This window comes from Lipophrys pholis (genome assembly GCF_963383615.2).
Source record: "Lipophrys pholis genome assembly, chromosome: 11".
Taxonomy (NCBI): Eukaryota; Metazoa; Chordata; class Actinopteri; order Blenniiformes; family Blenniidae; genus Lipophrys; species Lipophrys pholis.
This window is the reverse complement of record NC_137631.1, coordinates 10,009,417-10,031,926: the sequence shown is the minus strand read 5'-3', so window position 1 is coordinate 10,031,926 and position 22,510 is coordinate 10,009,417. Positions and strand designations below refer to the sequence as shown.

Below are 22,510 nucleotides of genomic sequence, written 5' to 3'. Positions count from 1 at the left end.
GGAAAAATACATCAGTTTCTTGCCAAGTAAGTCGAGATCAATAGGGACTATTTTTAGACCCTTTCTTGGCCAGGATCAGTGACTTCTTTGAGGCTTCACAGTCTGGCAGCTCCACAGTGACTGCTGCTCATCACATGTCTGGCGTCCCTCTGAAGCGCCACGACTCAGTTTTACCACTGGATTGTTGCTCAGATTCAACAAAAGAAATAAAACACATTCATTTTTGATTATTAGATTTACTGTTGCATCGGACCTTTGGAAAAAGCCATGGTGGTTATATCTCCAGTTCCAATCTTTGAAAATATTCCTATGCAGTTTTACTCACAACGTATTGTACCTTTGTGGGAGAAAAAATTGCCACAGTCAAAACATTGGACTGCAAATGGAGCTCAAAGAAATATAGGAAAGTGTCACAATTTCAGTATACCTGAATATATGAGGAGATATTCTTGAGCCAAGCAGTAAAAAAAAATAAACGTGTTATTACCCATCTGAAAGATAGGGACTGTGTAGTAAGATAAACTTTAAAAATATTCTGTTTCCATTAAGGGCAAGACAAAGATTTAGCAAATCTTTGATTTTTCCGCAATGTCGTGCAAGTAGAAAAACAGATGCACACTCATGTTCACTCATTATTCAAAGCACTTTCCTCCCCTTTCAATAATACTGCAGCTGATTTGATGACTTAATACGAGTAGTTCTGAAGTACTTTGTGTGGTGCAGCTCTTCAGTGGAGACATTCTGAATAATAATTGATTTATTTACACATTTTCATAAGCACATTTTAAACCAGAGCAAATATAGAAGTGCCTTTGATACGTTAGTGATTGTAACTCTCAGGATATTTAAGGATTTCCATGATCATAAAACTCTTTGGTACGCCTAATTAAGCCAGCATGAAGTGATTTAGAATCAAAAGCAAATCTTTCTTTGTTTTCATCTTACTCCTGCAAAGAAAGTAGCAGCTATGAATCTATATAAGAAAAACCTCCATCAAACACAGTGAACGCGAAAGGCTGCGTTATGACTCATACGGCCATGTATAATTCTTTTCTCCTCTGCCTCATCTATCACTCCCACAGAGCTGCACAGCGAGGTACATCAGCTCAAATACAGCTTCCCAGTCTCATGACCATCCTGCGTTCATGTGGCCGGTGCTGTGTAATGACTTGGACTTTAACCATTCTCAGTAGGATTAATGCACAGCTGCCGGGAGAAGCCAAAAATAGCAACAGTGGTGAAAAAAGCCCGATCTCAAGATGGATTTTCATTAACCTTGTCCTTTTGTGGACCTCGAGAAAAGAGAGCTGCACTCCTGACACAGCCCTGACGGATAAATACTATTATACTTTTATCACAGCTGAGAGTGTATTGAGCAGCGAAAGCTCATCTGGAGTTAAAGCACAGCACTGCTTGAATAGTGTCAATATAATCCAAAGAGAAAAGGCAATGCTGCTTTCTTTATTTACAAAAGCTGCATCATCGTATTGTGCATTTGCTGAATCATAAATGGGTTGTATAATATGTGAAGAGGCTTTCTAAGGGATGTGGACCAAAAAGCCATTTCTTTTTAAATAGAAAAACTGCAGAAACTGGCTCAGTTTTCTAACGAATATGTAAGATCTGCCTTCAAATATCCCCCAAAAAACAGTGCTACACTAAAACAAACCATATCTTGGACAGTATGAATACATTGTGTGTCTTTTCATGGAAATCTAAACCTTCTTGGCAAACAATCAGCCTTTCTCCAGCGAATATAAAGAAGAATCTAAACTGAAACGGCAGGGATGGTGATTGTATTGATATCGTATGAAAACAGTGAGATAAGAAATCACAGGTCCAGCAGCACGGCCTCGGCTATGAATCACAGCTTTGGCCAGTTCCTCAGTTTCACCATCCAGCTAGTCAACAGGTGCAGGTTGTTTTTCTCTGTTTGAGGGCTATAAATCAGAAACAAGAATTTCTCTGCGATCATAGTCTGTGGAATCATAGATTTCTCTTAAAAAAACAAACCAAAAAAATGATTCGTCAGCCATGCTACCTCTTCGGTCCCAGTCTCTCGTGTTTATAAATTTACTACGACTCCAGCTCAATCAGACCCCCCCCCCCCCCAGAAAATGCTTAGGGACTAAAAATTGTTTACCAGAAAGTGCGACGAAATCACTAAATTGGATTTCCATTCAACTCCCTGCTCGTGAAGTGAAGTACAATGCGGAATCTTGCTCAATCAGTCACACTGGAAAGCCCAATATACAAGCGTCTGTCAGCAGAGAGAGAAAACTCACTGGCGAGAATCATGCATGTGTGAAAAGGTTCATTTTTTTACTGAATAGTTTCACGGCACGACCCTCACGCACACATCTCTTTTCACCAGGGTGAAAAGCTCCACGGGCACATGAAGATTTCATACAACACTGATTAGCTTCCAGCAGCCTGATCAATCTTACCTCTATAAAAGTCAGGCACTTCCCCAAGGCCCGATGCACCTGCAACAGTTCAGACAGGAAGTCATGTTAGCATATTTAACATATTGCGAATACGTGACAACATATCAGGACTTTTAGGTGTATTTCCAACACTTCTCATAAGAAAAATGCAATACATCTTTCTGTACCCCGTCTTTTTGCTGCATTATGTTTTACAGTGCGGGAGGATAAAAATCTGTCTCCAGTTCACGACGACTCAAACTAAACACTGAAAATGAAAAGTCGAAGAAGAAACAGTCTAAACTCGACACATACAATGGTGATTTTTGGATGAATGCTGAACTACTTTTATTGTTACCATATCCATAAAAAAAAGGCTTTATTGAGCTTGTAGGCTTTCGTTTTGAAAAGGCAGAACCGTTGTTCCTATTTCTATTATCTTTTATGCCTCAAACAACTTTTGTGAGCCTTACGTTAGTTTTGTGTGTGTCTACGTGCGTCAGTTGTTTTTTTTTTAATTCTCTTTGCACTAGGGATTGTATCCAATCATGAATCACAAAGAGTCTACTGTATTCTGATGAAACTTAATTTAACACTTTAATTAAATAAATAACAGTTAATAACAATTGGATATTGTGAAAGATTTTTTCATCCTTCAAGTGTATAGCATCTGTTTTTCTGAAGGTTATTGTCTAAATTGAGGTGATTCCTCAAAATCTTGCAAGAAGCCAGCATTTGCTTGTTAATCTTACTGAGGCTTATATTATCCATCCATCCATCCATCCAGCTCATATTATGTTCAGGGTTGCGGGGCACTAGAGCCTGTCACAACAGACTCTGGGTGAGGGCAGGATACAGGTCACCAGTCTGTCAGATCTCTTTTTTTCCACCCTCATCTTATACAATGCAAAATGAATCAAAATACTCACACAGGTTAGACATCAACACTATCGAGTTATCGTTCAGTTTTAAATTTCCATTAGTCAAGAGGAACACGGCACTTTGTTCTTGTTTGAGTATACCTCCCACAGAGCACTTCCACTGCTGTTAATTGACTAATCTGGGTTAAAGATTTGCTTTTCTGAAGACACGGATCCTGCTCGCAAACATTTAAGTCTCAAAGCTCTGAGACTCGCATTCCGCAATGTGATTTTAATTCCTCTGTAATGCTGGCCTCTGCCATGAAAACAAAGGCAAACAGTCAAATTGTTAATCAAAAAATGACCCTGGATGGTGATCGCTGTTGTTTCCTTGCTCTGTTCGGAGCAAAAGTAAATATCACTATGGGCCAAGTGAATCATAAAAAATTCACCCTCTCAGCGTTGAGTTGTTGGCTGGTGTGTGCTCGACCTTTTTGTTAGGCTGTCATAACATTAACATCACGTCAGCCATCAAACTTTGCTCTGGTTGGGGCTAAACAAAAATGTCAAGTCAATGTTCTCTGCCTAGAAACAGTCCAGAGACTCCTGTTTGGCTGCTGTCTGTTTAGATAAAGCCGCACTCCAGTTCAGCCCCCCCTGTCTTCTATAGAACCGTATATATCCGGTGCAGTGTGTGCTGCTAATGACATTTTACTTGGCCGGTTGTGCACCTCTGCGAGATCACATTCTCCATAGGATACTCCTAAGATTCAGTCAGGCAAGCAAAACTTTTGGTGCATGCAGCTCGGCTGCCTGTAATCTCTTCCCATGTGAGGAAAAAAAAGAAAAGGAAGACAGATAAGTCAGAGCTCTCGGTGTCTCTTTGACAAAAATGTTTTGTAGATCTGGGAGCTTTTGAGTCTGGTCTCATTCGTTTCGGTTCATGACAAAATCAGACCGAATAAGGTGAGAATTGCCCGAGGTACGAGACCATAGAGGAAGCCGTCTGATTTTCCGACAGGTCATTTTCAGACCTGCGGTTTTCTGTCCACTTTGCTTCAATCACAGCTGATTGCACCGCCGCTCACTGAACGGAAACCCGCACACTTGAGCCCCAACATTTTTCTTCACTTATTGGACTTCAACATGTATTTTTGAATCTATAATAACCTATATTCAGGTAAAACTGAGCTATATGTTAGATTAAAACCAATCATCACTTTGATTCAAGTCAGATTCCATTTTCTCTATAACTGCAGCATCTATCACTATCCGACTCACTCAATTTGCAATGTGTTTAAAGCAGGAAGCTAAAAGTTTCACACTTTTTATTTGTATGCATTTATGCCAACACTAACAAGCCACACTAACAATTTCATGCATGTGATGCAATCCAAGCTGTGTGCCACCGGTCAGATGTCATTCTCCGTAGTTGAAACTATTTGTCAGGGTTTATGGCGGCTTCTGTAGTCACAGTGCCGGACACGGTTTAGAGAGACTGAATGAACGTCAGCGATGGACTTTTGGATGGATAGAGTTGAGAGATAAAGAGCAGTCAAGTGAAAAATGAGCAACAGATGTGTTTGGAGAGAAAACTGCTGCAACTGCTGATCCAATTCAAAAAAGGATCAACATTTTTTTTTTATGTAGCATCAAGGACAGCTCAAACTGGCTTTTACTACTTTAAGTGAATAAAGTGAGCTGAATGTGGCACAGACCTGCGATGGAGGCTGAGAGGACCAGGAGACGGAGGAGCGGGACAAGGTGCAGCATGGTGTTGAAGTGAGAACCACCTGATGGGGTCACAGCTCGCAGCTCAGATGGACCATTAGCAGGACGGCCTGGTTTTCCTTAAAAAGAGAAAAAGAGAAAGGAGCCTGTTTTACACTCAGTAGATAAGAACAAGCAATCTCAATGTAACCCAGTAGAAGGTGAAAGACTGAAGTGACAGAAAGAAACCGACCGTCCTTCAGGTTAAAGTTGAACAATTCACTTTTTTTAGCCCAAACAATAAACCATGAGTGAAGGGAGTACAGCGGGGTGCTCACCTTTGTAATGTATAGACACAGATTTGATAATAACACATGAAGGCCAAACAGAAAGAAGGACGTTTCCTGTTGAAACATTAAAGTGAATCCATCTTTTATATCTGCTTTAGTTAAGTAAAGGTCAGGAGGGGCTCGAGCCAGTGCAGGCTAACAACAAGTGGAGGGTGGAGGAAACCATGGAGCGTTTGTCCATCTCTCTCAAGGCTAACGCAGAGACACAAAACAGAGAAGACTAACTCACAATTCAGTGTCAGAAGTTAACTTCACACGCATGTGGGAGGGAGCTCACACAGAATAAGAACCCGGAACTCGATTCAACTTTACAACAGATTTTTCCCTGAAACCTGTGAGCTTCAAACATTCTTTTGAAAGTCCTTGCTGAGCTAAAAGAAATGAGCACGTGTTCCGCTGATGGCCATGGATGTTTCTTTACATCCAGCCAGACAAATGCACTTTAACGACAGAGACAGTTTGAATATCCAAAAAATTTACACAAGCTCAACCTGCAAACTCAATTTTTGGAATTTATCTTACTTTAATGATATAAATGATACTAACAAGGGAAACCAAAATGCCATCTTTGTGGCATTTTGGTTTTAAACAGAACTGCAACCACCCCAGGAATCTATTTGTACGAGGTGCACAGCATTTCTACTTGAATGTAACCCTTACATGCTGGTATTACTCCGCAATCCACAATGTGAAACCTCATCAACCTACGGACGTTCTGTACAATGTGGTTCTCCAATCGTACTGTGGAGAACAGGAGGGACCTGCAACAAGTGGTGAGGCTGGCAGTGCACATCACAAACAGATGTCTACCCCCAGAGAGACATTGAGAGGAAGCAAATAAGGAAGAAGTCCAGCTGTATTTTAGAGGACCCTACAAACCCTGCGACATCTGTTCTCCCTGCTGCCCCGCTGAAAGGTGATACACACTCTTCAAAACCTCACCAACACATGTGCAATGACCCCTAAATACCCCTTAAATTCGATTTGAGCTATTTATCCATCTATTCTTACATATTCTTGTTCTGATTCACTTTGCACATCCAGCTGGAGCAGGTTTTCTTGTGGTTTTCGAAAGAATTATGAAAAATTATATTCTGTTCCATCCTATGTTCTCATGTCAGGCTTCACCAGCCAATCACCGCCTCCACACAGTGCTGCTGCTGCTGCTGCATCTTCAACATGTTTCTGCCTCTTGTCAGCCTCCGAGGCACAAGCTCCATGATAAGCTGACTCATCATGATTGACATTTGGACAATTGCCTAAAGAAAGCCTGAATGCTGGTTTAGCCAAGCAGACATCTCAGCGCTCCGTCACTTCCACCCCATGATCCTAACACCACACCACCGGCTCTCAGCCGCAATCGTCGTAACACAACATGAAAAGCAACAGCTGTGCGAGTGAGGAAGCGCAAAGAGGGAGCTGATAAGGTTCAAAAAAACGAAGTGAAGCTACCTTGATTATACTGTGGTTGAGAAAATTAGACGGGATGTTGTTATCGCTTTTCCTTTATCTCTGTAATGTTATTTGATTTAAAATGTTTCATGTGTTTGCAAAAGCTTTAATAATAAATGAAACAGCTCCATGCTTGGCAGAGTTCTGACAACCACTTGGTCAAGAAAAAGACTGACAAATATCCATGTTTTTGTGAAATGAGCGGACGTTCACTGAACCCATGAAAGCCACGGATGCCATTGTCCCTTTAGAATTTGATGCAAAGTAATTTGTCAGGTTTTAGGAGCTGTCATCAGTTAAACTGACCGTGCGTCTGAACATCTGTCAATTTCATCTTGCCAATGTGTACATTATCTGTCATTCCGCCTTTCACAAATGGTACAATTGAACACCTCCCACCATGAATAGGCGTACTCTAACTCACGTAGGGGAACTTTTAGTCTTTATGAAGGCCACAAAAATGTATCCCAAAGCACCACCAAATTGGGACTCAGCAAATCCATATGTTAAATTTCCAAGTACCGGTTCAATACCGTAAACTAACATCATTATGTCAACAATGTATGCATTGTACTTTATAGTTTTCCACCTTAAAATGCATTTAACAGTCCACTCTTTTTTGAAAGAAAGGAAAAACAGAAGAATAGAATACCTTAATACCCTTATGAATGATCATTCTGCATTTAACCTACCCTTTTCATAGCAAACATTAACTACACATAGTAGGAGCAGTGGGCTGCTATAATGTACCACCCAAGAAGTAGTCGTGGTCAAAGTCTTTGCTCGAGGACGCACAATGTCAGCGGTGGGACGTGAACGTATGAACACAAGCTTTCGTTTCTAAGCTCTAGAAAACAACTATCCAACATTTAAATTGAAATTGAAGTGCAATGTGGGGACAGGTGACGCCAGGTCAAATACTGCCTCAGGTCTCACAGAATAAAGACAAACCACAGACTTAGAGAATACCTGTTTCAGCATGATTTCCCCAAGGATTGGGGTTATTCTAACAGACAGAAACCTGAGTGAATGTTGAAAACACATCTTAGGTGAGAAAAAAGGTCTTCCTGTATAGTTTCTTTTTACATGAGGTTCCTTCGATAGTTTAGGATCTGGGACAGAAATAGTGCCCCATTAAAGACACTGGGTTGGTGATTACCTTCACAGTATTTAAAATGCTCGTCCAGCACACTGCCAAAACTCACTCACATATTCCTCATGAAAGCACAAAGCTTTACCTCAATATTACCAGACCTGTCCATTCCTTCCTGGGCCACGTTGGACTGGTGAGTGTTGGTTACAATGTAATTGAACATGATGCAGACACTATTGATTCTTTGTGAACAGCCTGAGGTGTCAGCTGGGGGAAACTCGGAGGTGTGACAGCAGGATTGAGATCTCAGCACTCGTCAGACAAACAGAGTCTGATTACAGAAAAATGGATTTTGATGGACGAGAGCGCATGAAATATGACCAATACAAACAACGCTGCACTCACTGTGTGACTGCCATCGAAGCACACGTTGACAGGTTTCCCAAATAAGCAAGTTAAAAGAAACCATGAGAGACACACTATAGCTAGTGCAGATTACTTCATATTAGACATCATGTCCGAGCTGCACAGCTCCAAGAAAGAGGGAATTTCATCTTCACACTGGTCTGTATCCTAGCAACACCTTTCAAAAGCTGCAGTTTGAGTGCTGCGGGGGGGCTTTTGTGACCAGCAATCAAACTATGCAAACACTCATTTTGTTCTGGAACAACACCACAGCTGTAGAACAGAGACCATAGGGTGCTCCACACATCTATTAAAGGCCGACATCGCTTGCTGTCAGACAAAGCACCGTGCAAATAAGTTTATTAAAACATACACTTCCCTGCCACCCATCTGCTTCACTCTGCAGCTACATTACAACTGTATGTGGAATTTCCGAAACACATAAATCATGAATGTTGCTAATAGATGCACTTAGGAGATTAGGGAATGGCACAAGGAGCCTCATTACAGCGTCCCAGTACATAGTGGGCGAAACAATCCCATCTATTCCATTAAGAACTGCCACTGAATTGATTTATACTGTGAAAGAAAGAAACCCTGTATCAGAGGCAGCAGGTTCATAATCGGTATAAACGGGACCTTCTGGCTCTCCCGTCTTTTTTTAAGATGCGATGCGAACGCCCCAGTTGTCACTGTAAATCACAAGACCCAGACGCGAGAGCTCTCAAACAAGGTCATTTCTTCTCGCCAGTAAATCACACCTTAGACGTTACAAGAGCTTTTACTGCGGGTTCTTTGATTTTGGTGGTGGGGGGGGGGTTCTTGTGAAGGAAGCCCCGCCGCTCCCAAACCCCACCCCCATTACCTCGTAGGTGCATTTTATTCTCTGAATTTCAATCTCTTTTTCTCGCCTTCCTCCCTGCAGGATTCTCAACCTCGTTTCTCTAAAATCATAAATCACATTACATCAACTAGAGGCTTCCGCGGACAGATTCTGGGGTTTTACCGCTGTACTCCAGTGACCTGTGCTGCCATTTGTGCTTTTTATCATGACCCCATGAATCCCAGAGGGGCGCCAGAGGCTAAGTGAAAGAGAGTGAATTTCTTCGCCTTCTTCTGTGTCTGGCCGCGATGCAAGTCACATAATCGAGTGGGTAACCTCATAGAAACGTCTCCTCTCACCAGTGGGGGCACATCAAGCCAAATGGGGGAGGACAAAAAGAGGGCAGGGTGGAGTGGAGAAGAGGGTGACGTTGGGGGTCAGAGTGCCAGACTTCAAAAACAAGATGTTGCCCCAACAAGCCTCTCCTCCCAACACCACCCCCACTACTTGCGGCACAGACACGCACAATCACCGCCACAATCAGTCATTAACAAGAGATTTGCAGTAATCCTGCCAGGGGGAAGCTAAGATGGGGTTAACGCTGGATTGGTCTTAATCAGTTTGAGAAGGGAAAATGAGCGCTGCGTAGACTTCAGCTGCAGCATCTCGATGTTTTTCTGCACAGACTGAAGGCATTCAAGCTCATTGAGCATTATCGTGCATTTACTTTCAGAGAGCATGAATGTTGCTTCTTCAACTTTTCAAAATGAGATAAATTTATGAGTTCTTTTTCTTATAAACAAATGGAGATGTAAAACAATTAAAAATGATCGAGAATTACTTCATCCATCTTCGATGCAAACTTTGTCACTTGCAGGGGCTAAAGCCATTTCTATAGCCGCGATTGGGACGTGTCAGCACTTACAGCCAATTTAGAGGCACTAATTAACCATGTCTTCAGTCTTTGGAAGACAAAGATGCCAGAATCCGTTCGTTCGTCCGTCTATCCGTCTTTTGTATCATTCAATCCTATGCAAGGTCGCAGGGCACTGGAGCCAATCCCAGCCGACTATTGGCAAGAAGAGCCAAATACAAACTGATGCAGTTACAGGAAGATCATAAAAAGAGCTCACCACTATATGGCCTTGCCGTCTGCGAAATTCTCATTAGGGAAAAATAGAAGTAGTGTGATTGTCATTCCTGCTTGCATTGATGGCGACACTACTATTGGTTCAGGTCCAGTGGCATTGATTCCTACAGACCTCAGGACAATGGATTGTGCAATTACACTGACTAATGGAATAGTTTGTAATATTTGTTTTCACAAACTTTGATTAGAATATTGATGACGCATTCATAAAATCTTACAAGACATGTACAGCTCAGTTGAACACAGAACTAGAAGGTTCAACTGTCACTTTGGTTTGCAAACAATAGACTGGAGAGTTTTTGGGAGTTCGCACTGGTAACTGGGATTCCTTGTTCGATTCCTTGCCTTGCAGCGAGACACATCGGAACTGCGGGAAGACTTTGTTACCTCTGGGAAAAATCTCCAGTCTCCTGTCGTTTATGCTAGACTAAGCTAAAATCTGGCTGGTGGCTATGAGTTTGTATTTATCAGAAAAATGTGATGAACAGTGCATATTTGCATATTCAGTGTTACTTAGGTCATTGGTGTATATTTATCTGTTCATCTCCAGCAGTGCATTTACTGCTATACTGAGGCATGAAATTTGGAATCCAATGTTTACACGATGTGTAACGATTTGTCGCCCTAACGTTACAGCGGATAAGATTTAGTGTCATCATCAGGAGCTGCTGGGAAACAGAAACAAGCGGTGCAAAGAGAGGAATATCGATCCGGATTAACTTAAAAAGAAACAGTGAGACATTAGGTGTGACATCATCTGTGTTTGGCGGCTGCGATTTAGTCGGATTTAAAAGGGTATTAATGTTCAATCTCTTTAGCCCAACTCGCTGCTGTTTTTCTGACTTACCTTCATTAAGTTGAAGAAAAGCTCACCCGTAAACCCCCTTTTATGGTCCACTGAAGCAGCAGAGACGTTTGATGAGAAACCTTCAACATTTCCATACAGTCTTCTCATTGTAAGAACTTTTAGAAGACAGTTTGCAAGCGACAAGCTTTTCGGTTTCTTCCACGCAGTTGAAGGATTTCTATTTTTAGAAGCAAATATAAGCCAAAGTGTCAGTAGCTACACTACAGTTTCTCTGGTTTTACTACGTGTTTTTGTAGAACACGGTTCTCAGTGGAAACAGTGCGATCTGCTGTGACAAAGCTAAGTTTAGGAATGGAGTTTGATATTATTTTTTCTTTTACAGGAAAAGCATCACAGAGCTTTCTTGGTCTTTGACACGAGATATGACTATATAAGCTCCAGAAACAAAAACCAGCTGAGATTAATTTGATTTTCGTGCTGATTCAGACCACTTTCCCCACAAAGCTGTAGTGATACATTCAGAATAAACAATGAATTATTAATGAAGAATTGATTCTTGTCTCAGATGTTTGTTCAGAGTCACCTCAGAAGATGCACACTGTGTGTACTCAATCGGCGTCGATAAGAAAGCCTGGCCTGTCTACAGGTAAACTTGTTTTTATCAGCCCGGAGACCAGCAGAACAATTCATTTAAGTGCAGGAAACAGACATGGAGAATCCAATCCTATTACATAGTAGATGAAGCAGCGAGCCCTAGACACACAACAGCACCTGCAGAAACAGAAAAAAAAAAAAAAAGCTCTCTGCACAGTTGTAGAGCACAGACCCCCTGTTGTTAAACAGGAACTGGTTCAGCACTTGATGGAAAAAAATACCCTTTTTTTCCCCAGATAGTAACAACTAGATTTATCCTGCAATCGACAGCTACAATTCAATCTTTTCTTATGGCACAATGGAAGTGGATCCTGCACAGCCCTCTCAAGCTCTTTTGTTTCTCGCACTCCTGCGGGAAAAACTGACGTGTTATATTTTGCAGATGATGCTGCCTTGGTTTAAACTCGGCATAAGCTTACTATGAATAACCGCCCATTGTGCAACGTCCCAGCAACCAAACTACTTGAATTAAATTGGGTTCATGACATTCGAGAACACGTGCAGGTATTTGTTGTGCCGCGCAATCTAGAGCGTGGTTTGCCTTTAATGGCAATCATTTATTCTCAGTGTGGCGCAACAGGACGTAAATACCTTCTAAATCTAAAGCAAACGGGCTCCGTATGAAGGATTATTCATGACGTAATCCACCTGCAGATGCTGCAGTCATGGCTCGTTCACTGTGTCACCCTGTCTCACGCCCGTTCCTCCTTCCCTCTGCTCTTTTCCTTCCCGGTCTCTCAGCCAGCAGAAGCGGTCATGCTAATGTAAGCTATTTATCCAAACCCCTGCCGTCAACACAATGCACCCCGGGGGCCACACAGGCTCACCAACCTCAGCTGACCTGAATATCAATGATAGCACTCATTCAAACCGCGAACACTGGAGCTGGTCCTCTGTTTGAATTACATTAACTTCAAGTCAGGTAGTGTCTGTAAATTAATGCAGGCCTGCAAACAGCCAACATGTGACTGGAATCTTTAAAAAATGATAATAGTGTTTTTTCTTTGATGTCACAGTAGGGCCGGTCGGAGGCAACAAGGTAGCCATCATTTGATACTGTTTTTGAAGAGCAAGAGTCCAGGAACTTGGAATGAGAACTTGTAATTCTACTATCATGAGCAAGTATACACATCTGAAGAGATCATTTACACCTGCTGCTCTGAATCCATTTCTGTAACGGTGCATTAGCTGCAAACGGCATGAAAAGACAAGCTTCTCAAATTATCTGACCTTCATCTTACAGTATGGCGCCATTGTCGAGTGATAAGTCAAGCATGACAATAATGGTACACTTCATTTTATATAGAGGGGGGGGGGGGTCCTACAGTTGAGAAAAACAGGATGAACCAGGAGCTGCAGCTCGAATCACCAGTTTATACAAGTAGCACCATTCAGCTGACCAATGGTTTACTCAGTAACTCTACCAGTGACACACATTTCAATCTAAAGACACCGATGTCAAAAAGATTGTGATACATGAGCACGACCACAATTTAGGTACTTTTTAACAATTAAAATGCATCATTCTTAGTAGAAATAATACACGATGGACTGGTCTTTTCCTGAAATGTGTGGGCATTAAGGAGAAATCTCAGAAATATTCAGTAAAGCCTCACTGTGACCACGCCGGCGTAACACTTTTAGTAACCATCACTGTGTAAATGCAACACGACCTCTGCTTCATGACACAATAAGTTTGCAGCTTATTTTTATGGTAATGTAATCAATTGTGACCCAGAAAAACACTGACCTTTCAGTGCAACAGCCATGAAATCGTGTGATACGTTCAGTGGTAGCGCGAGAGAAACCCCCAAGATATGTGCCTCCAAGTATGAAAAGTATGTCAGATCATATAGGAAAAATTGCGCCATAGAGGCAAAAGGTCAGAAGAGGCTTGCACTCCATCAGCAAAAGAGTGCTTTTTTTAATTACTTCATTCTACATCCGTCTCATAAAGATATTGGTTTTTAAAGGAGGGCTGTGATACGCTCTGGAAGCCACACGTCCTAATCCCCATTCATGACTGGCCACACAATGCAGTAAATTACGCTAATTACTGAGTGACAGAATGCTGCTCACCAGAGGAAGGGAGTTCATATCCTGCAGATGCTGAACCCTGATGTCTATTGTTAAATAAACAATCAACACCTTCAGACTGCACAAAGCAAGGTATCAAGGATAAGATGACAATTATTCTGCACAGAGTGGCTGCGATGGATGTCGAACAATGGGAATATTAATTTAAGTCGCGTCGTTGTCACAACATTTTCCATTCATTCCCTTATTAGATTAAAGGACATGGAGCCAACATGAGGCCAGAGATTATCAAAACAAAGGGAAGGTTTAAACTGTAATATAAAATAATCCAGAAAATATCCTGCTTAATTGCACTGTGTCCACAAAAATGAGGAGGTTGCCTATTATTGGAAAGCCAGCAACACGGTGTAAGAGCTGCAGACAGAAAAATTTAGGGCGAGGAGAGTGTGTGTGTGTGTGTGTGTGTGTGTGTGTGTGTGTGTGCCGGGACTCTGCTCAGTGCTTACCTTGCTGTAGAGAGCATTCATGCCAGTGGCTATGTGACGAGATGAGCTACTTAGTGGCCCATGTCCCCATCCCCTCCAACATGCCCACCCTGCCAAGTGTCCTAAATACAGCTCTCTATTGTCTGCCTCAGAAAGAAGCAGAGCCGCTGGATGGAGGAGCTATCTCCAAGGTGCAGAGGAGAAGGGAGGGACGAGGAGAAAAAGAAAAGGCCAATTCCCTGAGCAGGACAGGGAGCCATGCAAATGGGTCCACAATGAAGGAGCCTCCCTGCAGTGAGAGCGCCGCACCGAGGGGTCTCCTCAACTCACCGTGGCCAGGCTGCGGTTTAATCTTTTAAGCCGTCCGTCAAACCAACCCACACACACGCACGCACACACACAGAATGTACAAATTGAAAATACAATGACCCACCCCCCCGACCCCCCACCGGATTCCCTGTACCCAAACTTTAACCCCACCCCAGTCCCCTCACAACTCATCATTAGCCTGGCAGTGGGCCAGACGTAGCATCAGCACTGTCATGATTATCATCCCCGCCACTGCTGCTGGGAAACAGACCAAGGGAACACCTGATTTGTGAAAGAAAATATTTTTTGTAAGACACCAGGAATGAGATGAGATATGGAAGACTGTAGAATGGACAATTTCTTTAAATATCAAAAAATTTGTTGACACTTATGAATCAAATAAAATGAAAGGAAATACTACAATAATTAATCAAAGGTGTAAAAATGATAACTGGATAATTGTTCCTCAATCCAACAGGGCGCCTCGGAGACATGGCGAAACAGGACATTCACATCATAGATGTGCAGCCGACAAATCTGAAGCAACTGTTTGATGTTATCCTGTTAATATTGACCAAAACCTTGGAGGTTTCCTGTAGTTTGTTGAATCTACACTACAAAGAATTAAAGCAGTTCTGAGGTCAAAAAGAGTTCCACCCAGAACCATCAAGGTGTCTCTATAAAAGTGGCTGCTGGGTGTATATAGTGACTATTTCGTTGGAAGGTAAAGGTTTACGTTCATATAAAATGGCCGATAAGGACAAAAATATAATTCAAAGTAGAGTACATATCTCAAAAAAAGGGTTTCAGTTCATATTTCAGCCTCTATTCCATAAAACAGATGCTAGGTAAGAAGATCTCATTATATAAGCAGCTATTTAGAGCATGAAAGAAATTATGATTTGTATTGTAATAACTATCAGTCAAGGGGGATGACCTTCCGCAGATTCCTGGAGGGTAAACAAAGAAAATGAAAAGTAAAAAGTAAAACAAAAGGTTATATGACTAAACTTGCAGTCTTTGCAGTGTCACTCAGAGGAAAACGGTGGAAGGATTATATATTATTCAGTTGTTCCCAGCTGCGAGTTTTCCACTCGGCCTGTGGGGCAGGTTGAGGTTCAAATGGTATCTCCTCTGGTTGGGAGACACGGAGCCGCCCCCATAACAAACTCTCCCACACGATACCCTTGAGGAGCATTAACCAAGAACATGCGGAGCGAGTGTTAAGTGGATTTTGGTTGAGGTAAACCACACAATTAATTTATCTGGGTTTGAGTGAGTGCTGTGGGACTCCGACATGATCGATTGTGTGATGAAACAAAACAAAACAAAACAAAAAGCTTTTTGTCTGCCCAACTAACCAGAAAACCGTAGACTGATTAATGGCACAGAACTACATTTTAATCTTACAAGGGTCCCAAGCCTCTCCAAATATCCGACAGTCATTTATCTCACTGTGTAATTTGTGCCCAGCAGATGTTCAGAGAGGAAAACGTGTCTCTCAATTGACCTTGGTGCAGAACTCAGACCTGAAATTGTGGAAATTGGAAATGATACAGATCTGTGGAGGTAATATTAAGTAAGACTGGCCTTGTGCTTCATCTGAATAACAGAAGAAATTACAAAGAATCTGCAGAGAACAGGAGGTGAAAACAGTGTTTTGATATGAGAAGATGAAAGATTTAATATTTACTATAGAAAACTCCACTCATATTCATGCAGTAAAAAAATGTATTACATCAACACTATAGAAGACTAAGCAATTAAAGTAACTTTTCGAAAACACAAACTGTATTCATTGTAGAAAACAAGGCAAGTGTATTCATACTGTAAAACCTCGATTAATTTAGTGGAGTATTCATGGTTAATACATAAGGTGACTGCATGAATACTGTTGAACCAAGTCATTGCATCTATACTCTAAAGTGAATTTGATTGGGGAGCCAACAAATGTCTGCACTTAACCTTCAAGTCATGAAAGCTAATGGATCGGGTCAAGAGAGCCGCAGATGACGATCCAGATAAATTCTGGTCTAATGGCATCCATTTAGATCATCCAGACTGGACACTAAAAAGTCTGAAGAAGTGAGCGAAGAAGCAAGAACTACAATTTATTCCTTTTAGTGAGCACTCCACTCCCATTCATAAACCATGAGGCTCCGTGGCAAATCAAAATCCAGTGCAAATCCTTCTGAAGCGTACGGCCTGTGGAGTCGGGAACTGAGGCTCGCGTCTGGCTGGCTTCAGCTTTTTTTCTTCCAGCGTAATCTATCCAAGACCGCTGACTCGGCACAATCCCACCGGTGGCGAGATAGAAAAGCATGGTTTCATCCCTCCGCTCTGGGCTATCAGTTTGGGCGCCCTTACGGCACTTCTCTCACCACAACAGGCAAAAACAGCATTTACGGCTAGTTGGTGGTGTTTGCTTACAGTAGACATGTTTCCTGTTTATCAGACCTTCAAATGGGGTAAAGTAAGGTCTTGGACAACTGTAACAAAACCCCAAATTGCCAATACCCATCCAACCGACTTGATGAAGAAATAAAAAAATCACTTTGGTAAAAATCCAATAGAGAAATAAACAATGAAACTTTAATAACACACCTCCTGTGCAAGACAAATGTTTTTTAATCAGTGATCATAAGAGGCTAAATTAAAAATCCTCCTCCATCCGACTCACAAGTTACCAATTTTGCCCCGCGTACGAGCAGGAGAGGACGCATATAATAACAAATTTATGAATACAATATCTGCGGTGATATCATGACATCACTGAAGAGGGACACATGAATCACAGTTGTGATCGGTCTTTTTTGACAGTGGGAAATCTGCAATGCCCTTGTTTCTCCCTATGATCACAATTGATGTTTCAAGGCAACAGCATAATGAAGAAGACGGGCACATAAAAGGCAGAAAAGAAATACACATTGAACGATACTGTTTCAGCCTTTTCTGAACGAGGATCTTATAGGCAGACTTTTTTGGCTTGAGGTGAGTCATGTGGACAATGTGTAAGTGAGCAGCAAAGTCTGGGCAGTCACCCGTGCCCCACACAATACCCATCAAAGTGACGTCTCACGTACTTCAGGTTAAGAACAAGCCATTGAATCAGAGTTCATTTGAATGCTACACACACAAATTAATCTGCTTCATGCATATTGGGGCTTTAAACCCACTGACTGACAATGAAACGCAACTATGGTATCTGAAATGCTCCAATTTAAACAAAACTAACAACTAAGTGCCCATTTCTGATTCCTTCTACCAAACCTTTTATTATTGCTCATTTAGTCAGTGGAAAAGAAAAAGATGAAGGACGAGTCAGTCAAGCTGCGAGTTAGAAGAAAGGACCAATAGGGCCTTTCCTGCCCAAAAGGGCTTTTGTTTGCATGTTAATACAAGTAGGGTAAAAGAAGGCTCTTGTTGCAAGTGCTTTTTGTGCTTTTTGTTAGAGTGTCACATGGAGAATGAGTCAGAGAACTGGATCACTCTGATTTCTTGATTTAAAAAATGATTAGAATGAGGAAACAACACCTGGTATTCACAATACAAATAACGGAAAAAAAGTTCCAGTACTACATTCTATTGCAATGGTCCTTCACAATTAACCTGAACAAACAATGTGAAGCTGCTGAGTCGTACTGTGGGTGATGGGGAAGCGCAGAGCATGGCTCCTCTCGAACCACGCTGGCTGAGCATTACAGCAAAACATTGGCAAAGACTTCAACCATCTGATGTTAGAGAGGCGTGGGGGTTGGACGGTTTCCAACTCTATTTGCCTATGCAACATGTGATGAGAATGGAAACAACTAAAAACCCCATTTCATAGGCGGATTGTGTGCACTGGTATTTTACTTTTTCTTCAACTTGAATGATTTTACCAGAAGAAAGTCATAGTGGTCAAAGTAGTAGTGCTCCATCCTTACTTTCAGACCAAATAAGAGATTTGATGTACCTCAGAGGTCATGGGCCTACCAGGGGACATCGGAAGGAGAAGCAGCTTCCAATCATGGAACTCACAAATTACATTTTCTTTCCACATCTGATTTTCAGTAACCAGGCAACCAATCAGCAAATAGGCTAAATGGTCAGATTTCAGCTGAAATGTGGTAAAATCACAATTGTTACATGAAAGTATGTGAAATTATGTGACGTATTACCTGTCCTTGTCAAATTGAAGCACAAAAAAACCCCCACTATTGAACAACTTGTGAAAAAAAACAAGAGCCGCATGTGACAATCATTTAGAACTTGTTCAATTGAACTAATGGACGTTTTCCTTTTAATGGGTTGCTGAAAGCTGGAGGTGATAACAGTGAAAAAGTAAAATGTAAGGTACACCCTTTCAGTCACAGAGCTACCACGAGAGGCTAACAATTACTCAAATACGAACACTTTGGCAATTTCAGTCGCCAATTTAGCGTGCAGTTTCTTTGGTTTCTGGGAAGAAGTCAGGGTATGAGATCGATCCATCTCCAAGAACAGTAAAATCCCACATAGAAAGGCCACAAACTTGTAATCCAAGTCAGATATTCTTCTTCTGTGAGATTAGAGCGATAACCACAACACCACTGTATACGATCAGGCAACATTAGTCAGAGCTCAGGGAGTAAATCCTTGAAAGTTGTGTACAAGATGCAAGGTGGGCAATTGCATGAAACACGTCGGCCCCTGTTGATTAAGATTGAGTGCAGTGGCATAAAATAATTAAAAGGTATCGTATAAAGGTCACACATGAAGCAGCTGCATGTCTGACACTTCTGATGTGTTAATACAGCACACACAGATGAACAATGCACATATAGGGCAAAGATGATCACATATATGACGCTGAGGCCGTCCTGCTATTTGCCCGACACTGCTACATTGGGCATATAGGACAAATTTGTCAGAATGAGCCTCGATATGAATAAATCACAGCGTGTGCGTGTTGTGGAGCTCTGTAGTGTAGTCATACACAGAGAAAGATGAAAGTAAGCACTGAATATTTAATGAATGGTTGCTTTCGTAGTTGAAACTTTCCACGTAATCCCACAAGTATGCAAAATGTAAACATGACACGCTGAAAGTACAGTGTACACACACGGATATCGCCAAACATAACACCACTTTCCTTATAATATTTAAAGACCGGGAGGATTTCTGTGATATGTAAACACAGGTTGAATTCTGAAATATTAGAAATAGTGCATACTGTTAGAAAACGTGGGAAGGCTGTGAATGGGTGTATAACAAATTCTGGATTTTTCTTTTCCTCACCTGCTACAAGCTTGTTTTTGTGTTTTTTTTAACCAGTAGCTAGAAATAATAGCAGAAAAATACCACGGGGTCATTTACGGGCACGCAGCTGCAGCTTGCTTTTGTCAGAGTGTTTTTACACCGGCCACGTGAAGCTCTCCTAATATAACACACATAGTAGCAGCTGAGAGCCTTCTGAGAGTGCAAAATCATATGAAATACTGAGGTATTCCACTTTAACATCTTAAGGGATCCTATTTTAATAAATGACTGATTGTTTTGTTTTGAGGATTAGTCAATTGCTGATCGATATTCATTACATTTTATTTCTAAATTGCAGATATTATCCCCATCCACCACACCATTAGAAAATATCATGAATATCATTCAGCTTCAGCTTTGTGATCTTATAGTTTGTGACAAGATCAATACCCCTGAAAACATTCTATAGATTTTTCATTAATTATTCAAACTTAAAGATTTGAGGTAGCCAGTGATTCATTTTTTGTTGCACTTGAAAGACAATCTGTGTGAGACATACTAATGGAGAACTCATCATTGTGAGTGCAGACAAAGTCACATTTTATTTATATTATATGCATGATGCGATCGACAGCTCTTCATGTTGTGAGTGCGTTAAAGTATAAAATATTGCTTTTGCAATGTGTCACCTTGCTCATAGAACCACAGCCAAGACAGATATTGACAGATTCTTACCCACGCACAATAAAAATAAATGTAATTATTTTTAAATTCTTTACATTATATTGTTCCCTCAATTGATTTCACAAGGAAACACTTAAATCAACCTTGACACTAAAAGGCAGACACTTTATACACACACGCTTCAATGGGTTTATCTCTTCATTGCAGTGTTAGGTAGGATGCTTCGTTCCGAGAGGAAGATAACTAGCTCTAGATTCCCAGAGCCAGCAGAGTCGAGCTATGCCGCACACGCACACGCACACGCACACACAGGTTCACAATAACCAAAGAGGAGCAGGAGAACTTCCTGGCTCTGCCCTCCACGCAGCAGAAGCACAAACCAAACAGCAGTGAGCCGGCCCGCCACCCACCTCTGTTCCCGAGCACACAGCCCCGAGGTGCACGCAGACACGACCGCAACCCGGCTGCAAGCTACGGTCCCGTTAGCGTGGAGTTGGCAGCAGCACAGCCAGCTGTATATCTCTCCGCCACAGAACGCCTCGGGATAAGCAGCTAGTCTGCTACTGCTGGTTAGCAACCGCTGTCATGGCATCTTGTCCCCCTCTAACACAGGCATTCAGTGGCACACAAGTCTTGCCTGCATCTCTCTCACACACACTCAAACATGTGCTCACGTAAACATTTAGCTGTCAAATCCCAGGGCTTCCCAGCTGTGACCTCACATCAGGATGGAAGAGGAGGAGGAGGAGGGGGAGGAAGAAGGCATGAAACTGGCGAGAGAGAGAAGGCACTGGGGGGGGGGGGGTTGCATAAACTACAGCCACAAAGCATTGCAGCCACAGTTGGGGATAAGAAACTTACTGCAACACTGAATGAGTAAGATGAGTGCAGAAAGGAAACCAGGGCAAGAAAGAGAAGAGCTGGTTTGAAGCAGGTTGACGGTGTCTTGTAGAAGTGAGGGAGCAAAGACAATTTAAGTTTGATAGCAGAGAGGATTGCTTCCATTCCCACAGCTGGAAATAAACATTACAATCAGACGAGGAGATCAGCTGGAAGTAGACAGTGTGGTAGCCTACACACACACACTCAACACACACATACATATAATAACATAAGGTTCACAAAAGTTGTTTCCTCCAATATACACCGTTAACCTGATTTTTTGAATGTATGTAATAATTTCTTGAAAACACTTCATGGATACAAGACAGTGCATTATTAAACATTGCGTCTCTCACACTTAGTGATTTGGACGACAAGGGTCTGAACAAGAATATATTATGTCTCCATGCCGGGTGCATAGAGCTCACCTCATGCGCTGCTGTTTTGCCAATGTTTTTTTCAACCAAAAGCATATCAAACATTTCTAACCAACTTCTGCAGCAGCCAGTAGGACAAATAGCGTTCACAGTTTAGACAAGCCATGTGATTTGTGTTCTATAATTATGAGAGTTGCTGGAGCTTATTAACATTTCTTTAATTAAAGCCAATCATTTCCATTGAGGTAATCATCCTTAGGTTATCATTAAGATAAATGTCATTATTACTCTTTTATATCACACTTGAACATTATACTAAGTGTATATTTATCAATCAATTTACATGAAGCAGTATTAAGTGTTTCGATCAAAATGTGAGGTCAGGGAGGAAGCCAGTTGATGACGAAATGGGTTGATATCCGGATATTGCCAATAATAAAACATTTAATTAGCATAGCGTTGTTTTTATTGCATATGGATCCCAACAGCCGTCGTCAATAATATCTCATCATGTGAAAAACATGAGGAATTCTGCCAGTCAATGAAAAATGACTACCGTTTATCATTTACTCGTCCAACCATTCCTTATTTTCCATCCTTTCACTCCTACTCTCATTCATAATGGATACTTTGGAGATATCCTCTTCCTGTCGTGGGCCCTATGCCTCTGGAGACAGTCAGGCTGTATTGATTCTTGCACCAGAGGAGTCATCAAGGCATAGATAATTAGGTTTAGAGTCACACTGAATTTTATGCATCCACCCCTTTCCCCCTGTGGGGGAGCT

General features: G+C 41.7%; 1 protein-coding gene across 2 annotated transcripts in view; it reads right to left on the bottom strand.

Moving 5' to 3' along the window:
* cntn1a (contactin 1a) overlaps window positions 1-22,510 on the bottom strand; it is a 73,857-nt gene that overhangs the window by 30,859 nt on the left and 20,488 nt on the right. For both annotated transcript variants that reach the window (XM_080474901.1, XM_080474900.1), the window contains exons 2-3: window positions 5,005-5,136; window positions 2,448-2,486 (exon numbers count right to left, since the gene is read on the bottom strand). In XM_080474901.1, the coding sequence (XP_080331027.1) occupies window positions 2,448-2,486; window positions 5,005-5,059 (94 nt within the window). In that variant the 5' untranslated portion in view covers window positions 5,060-5,136. The remainder of the gene's footprint in view (window positions 1-2,447; window positions 2,487-5,004; window positions 5,137-22,510) is intronic.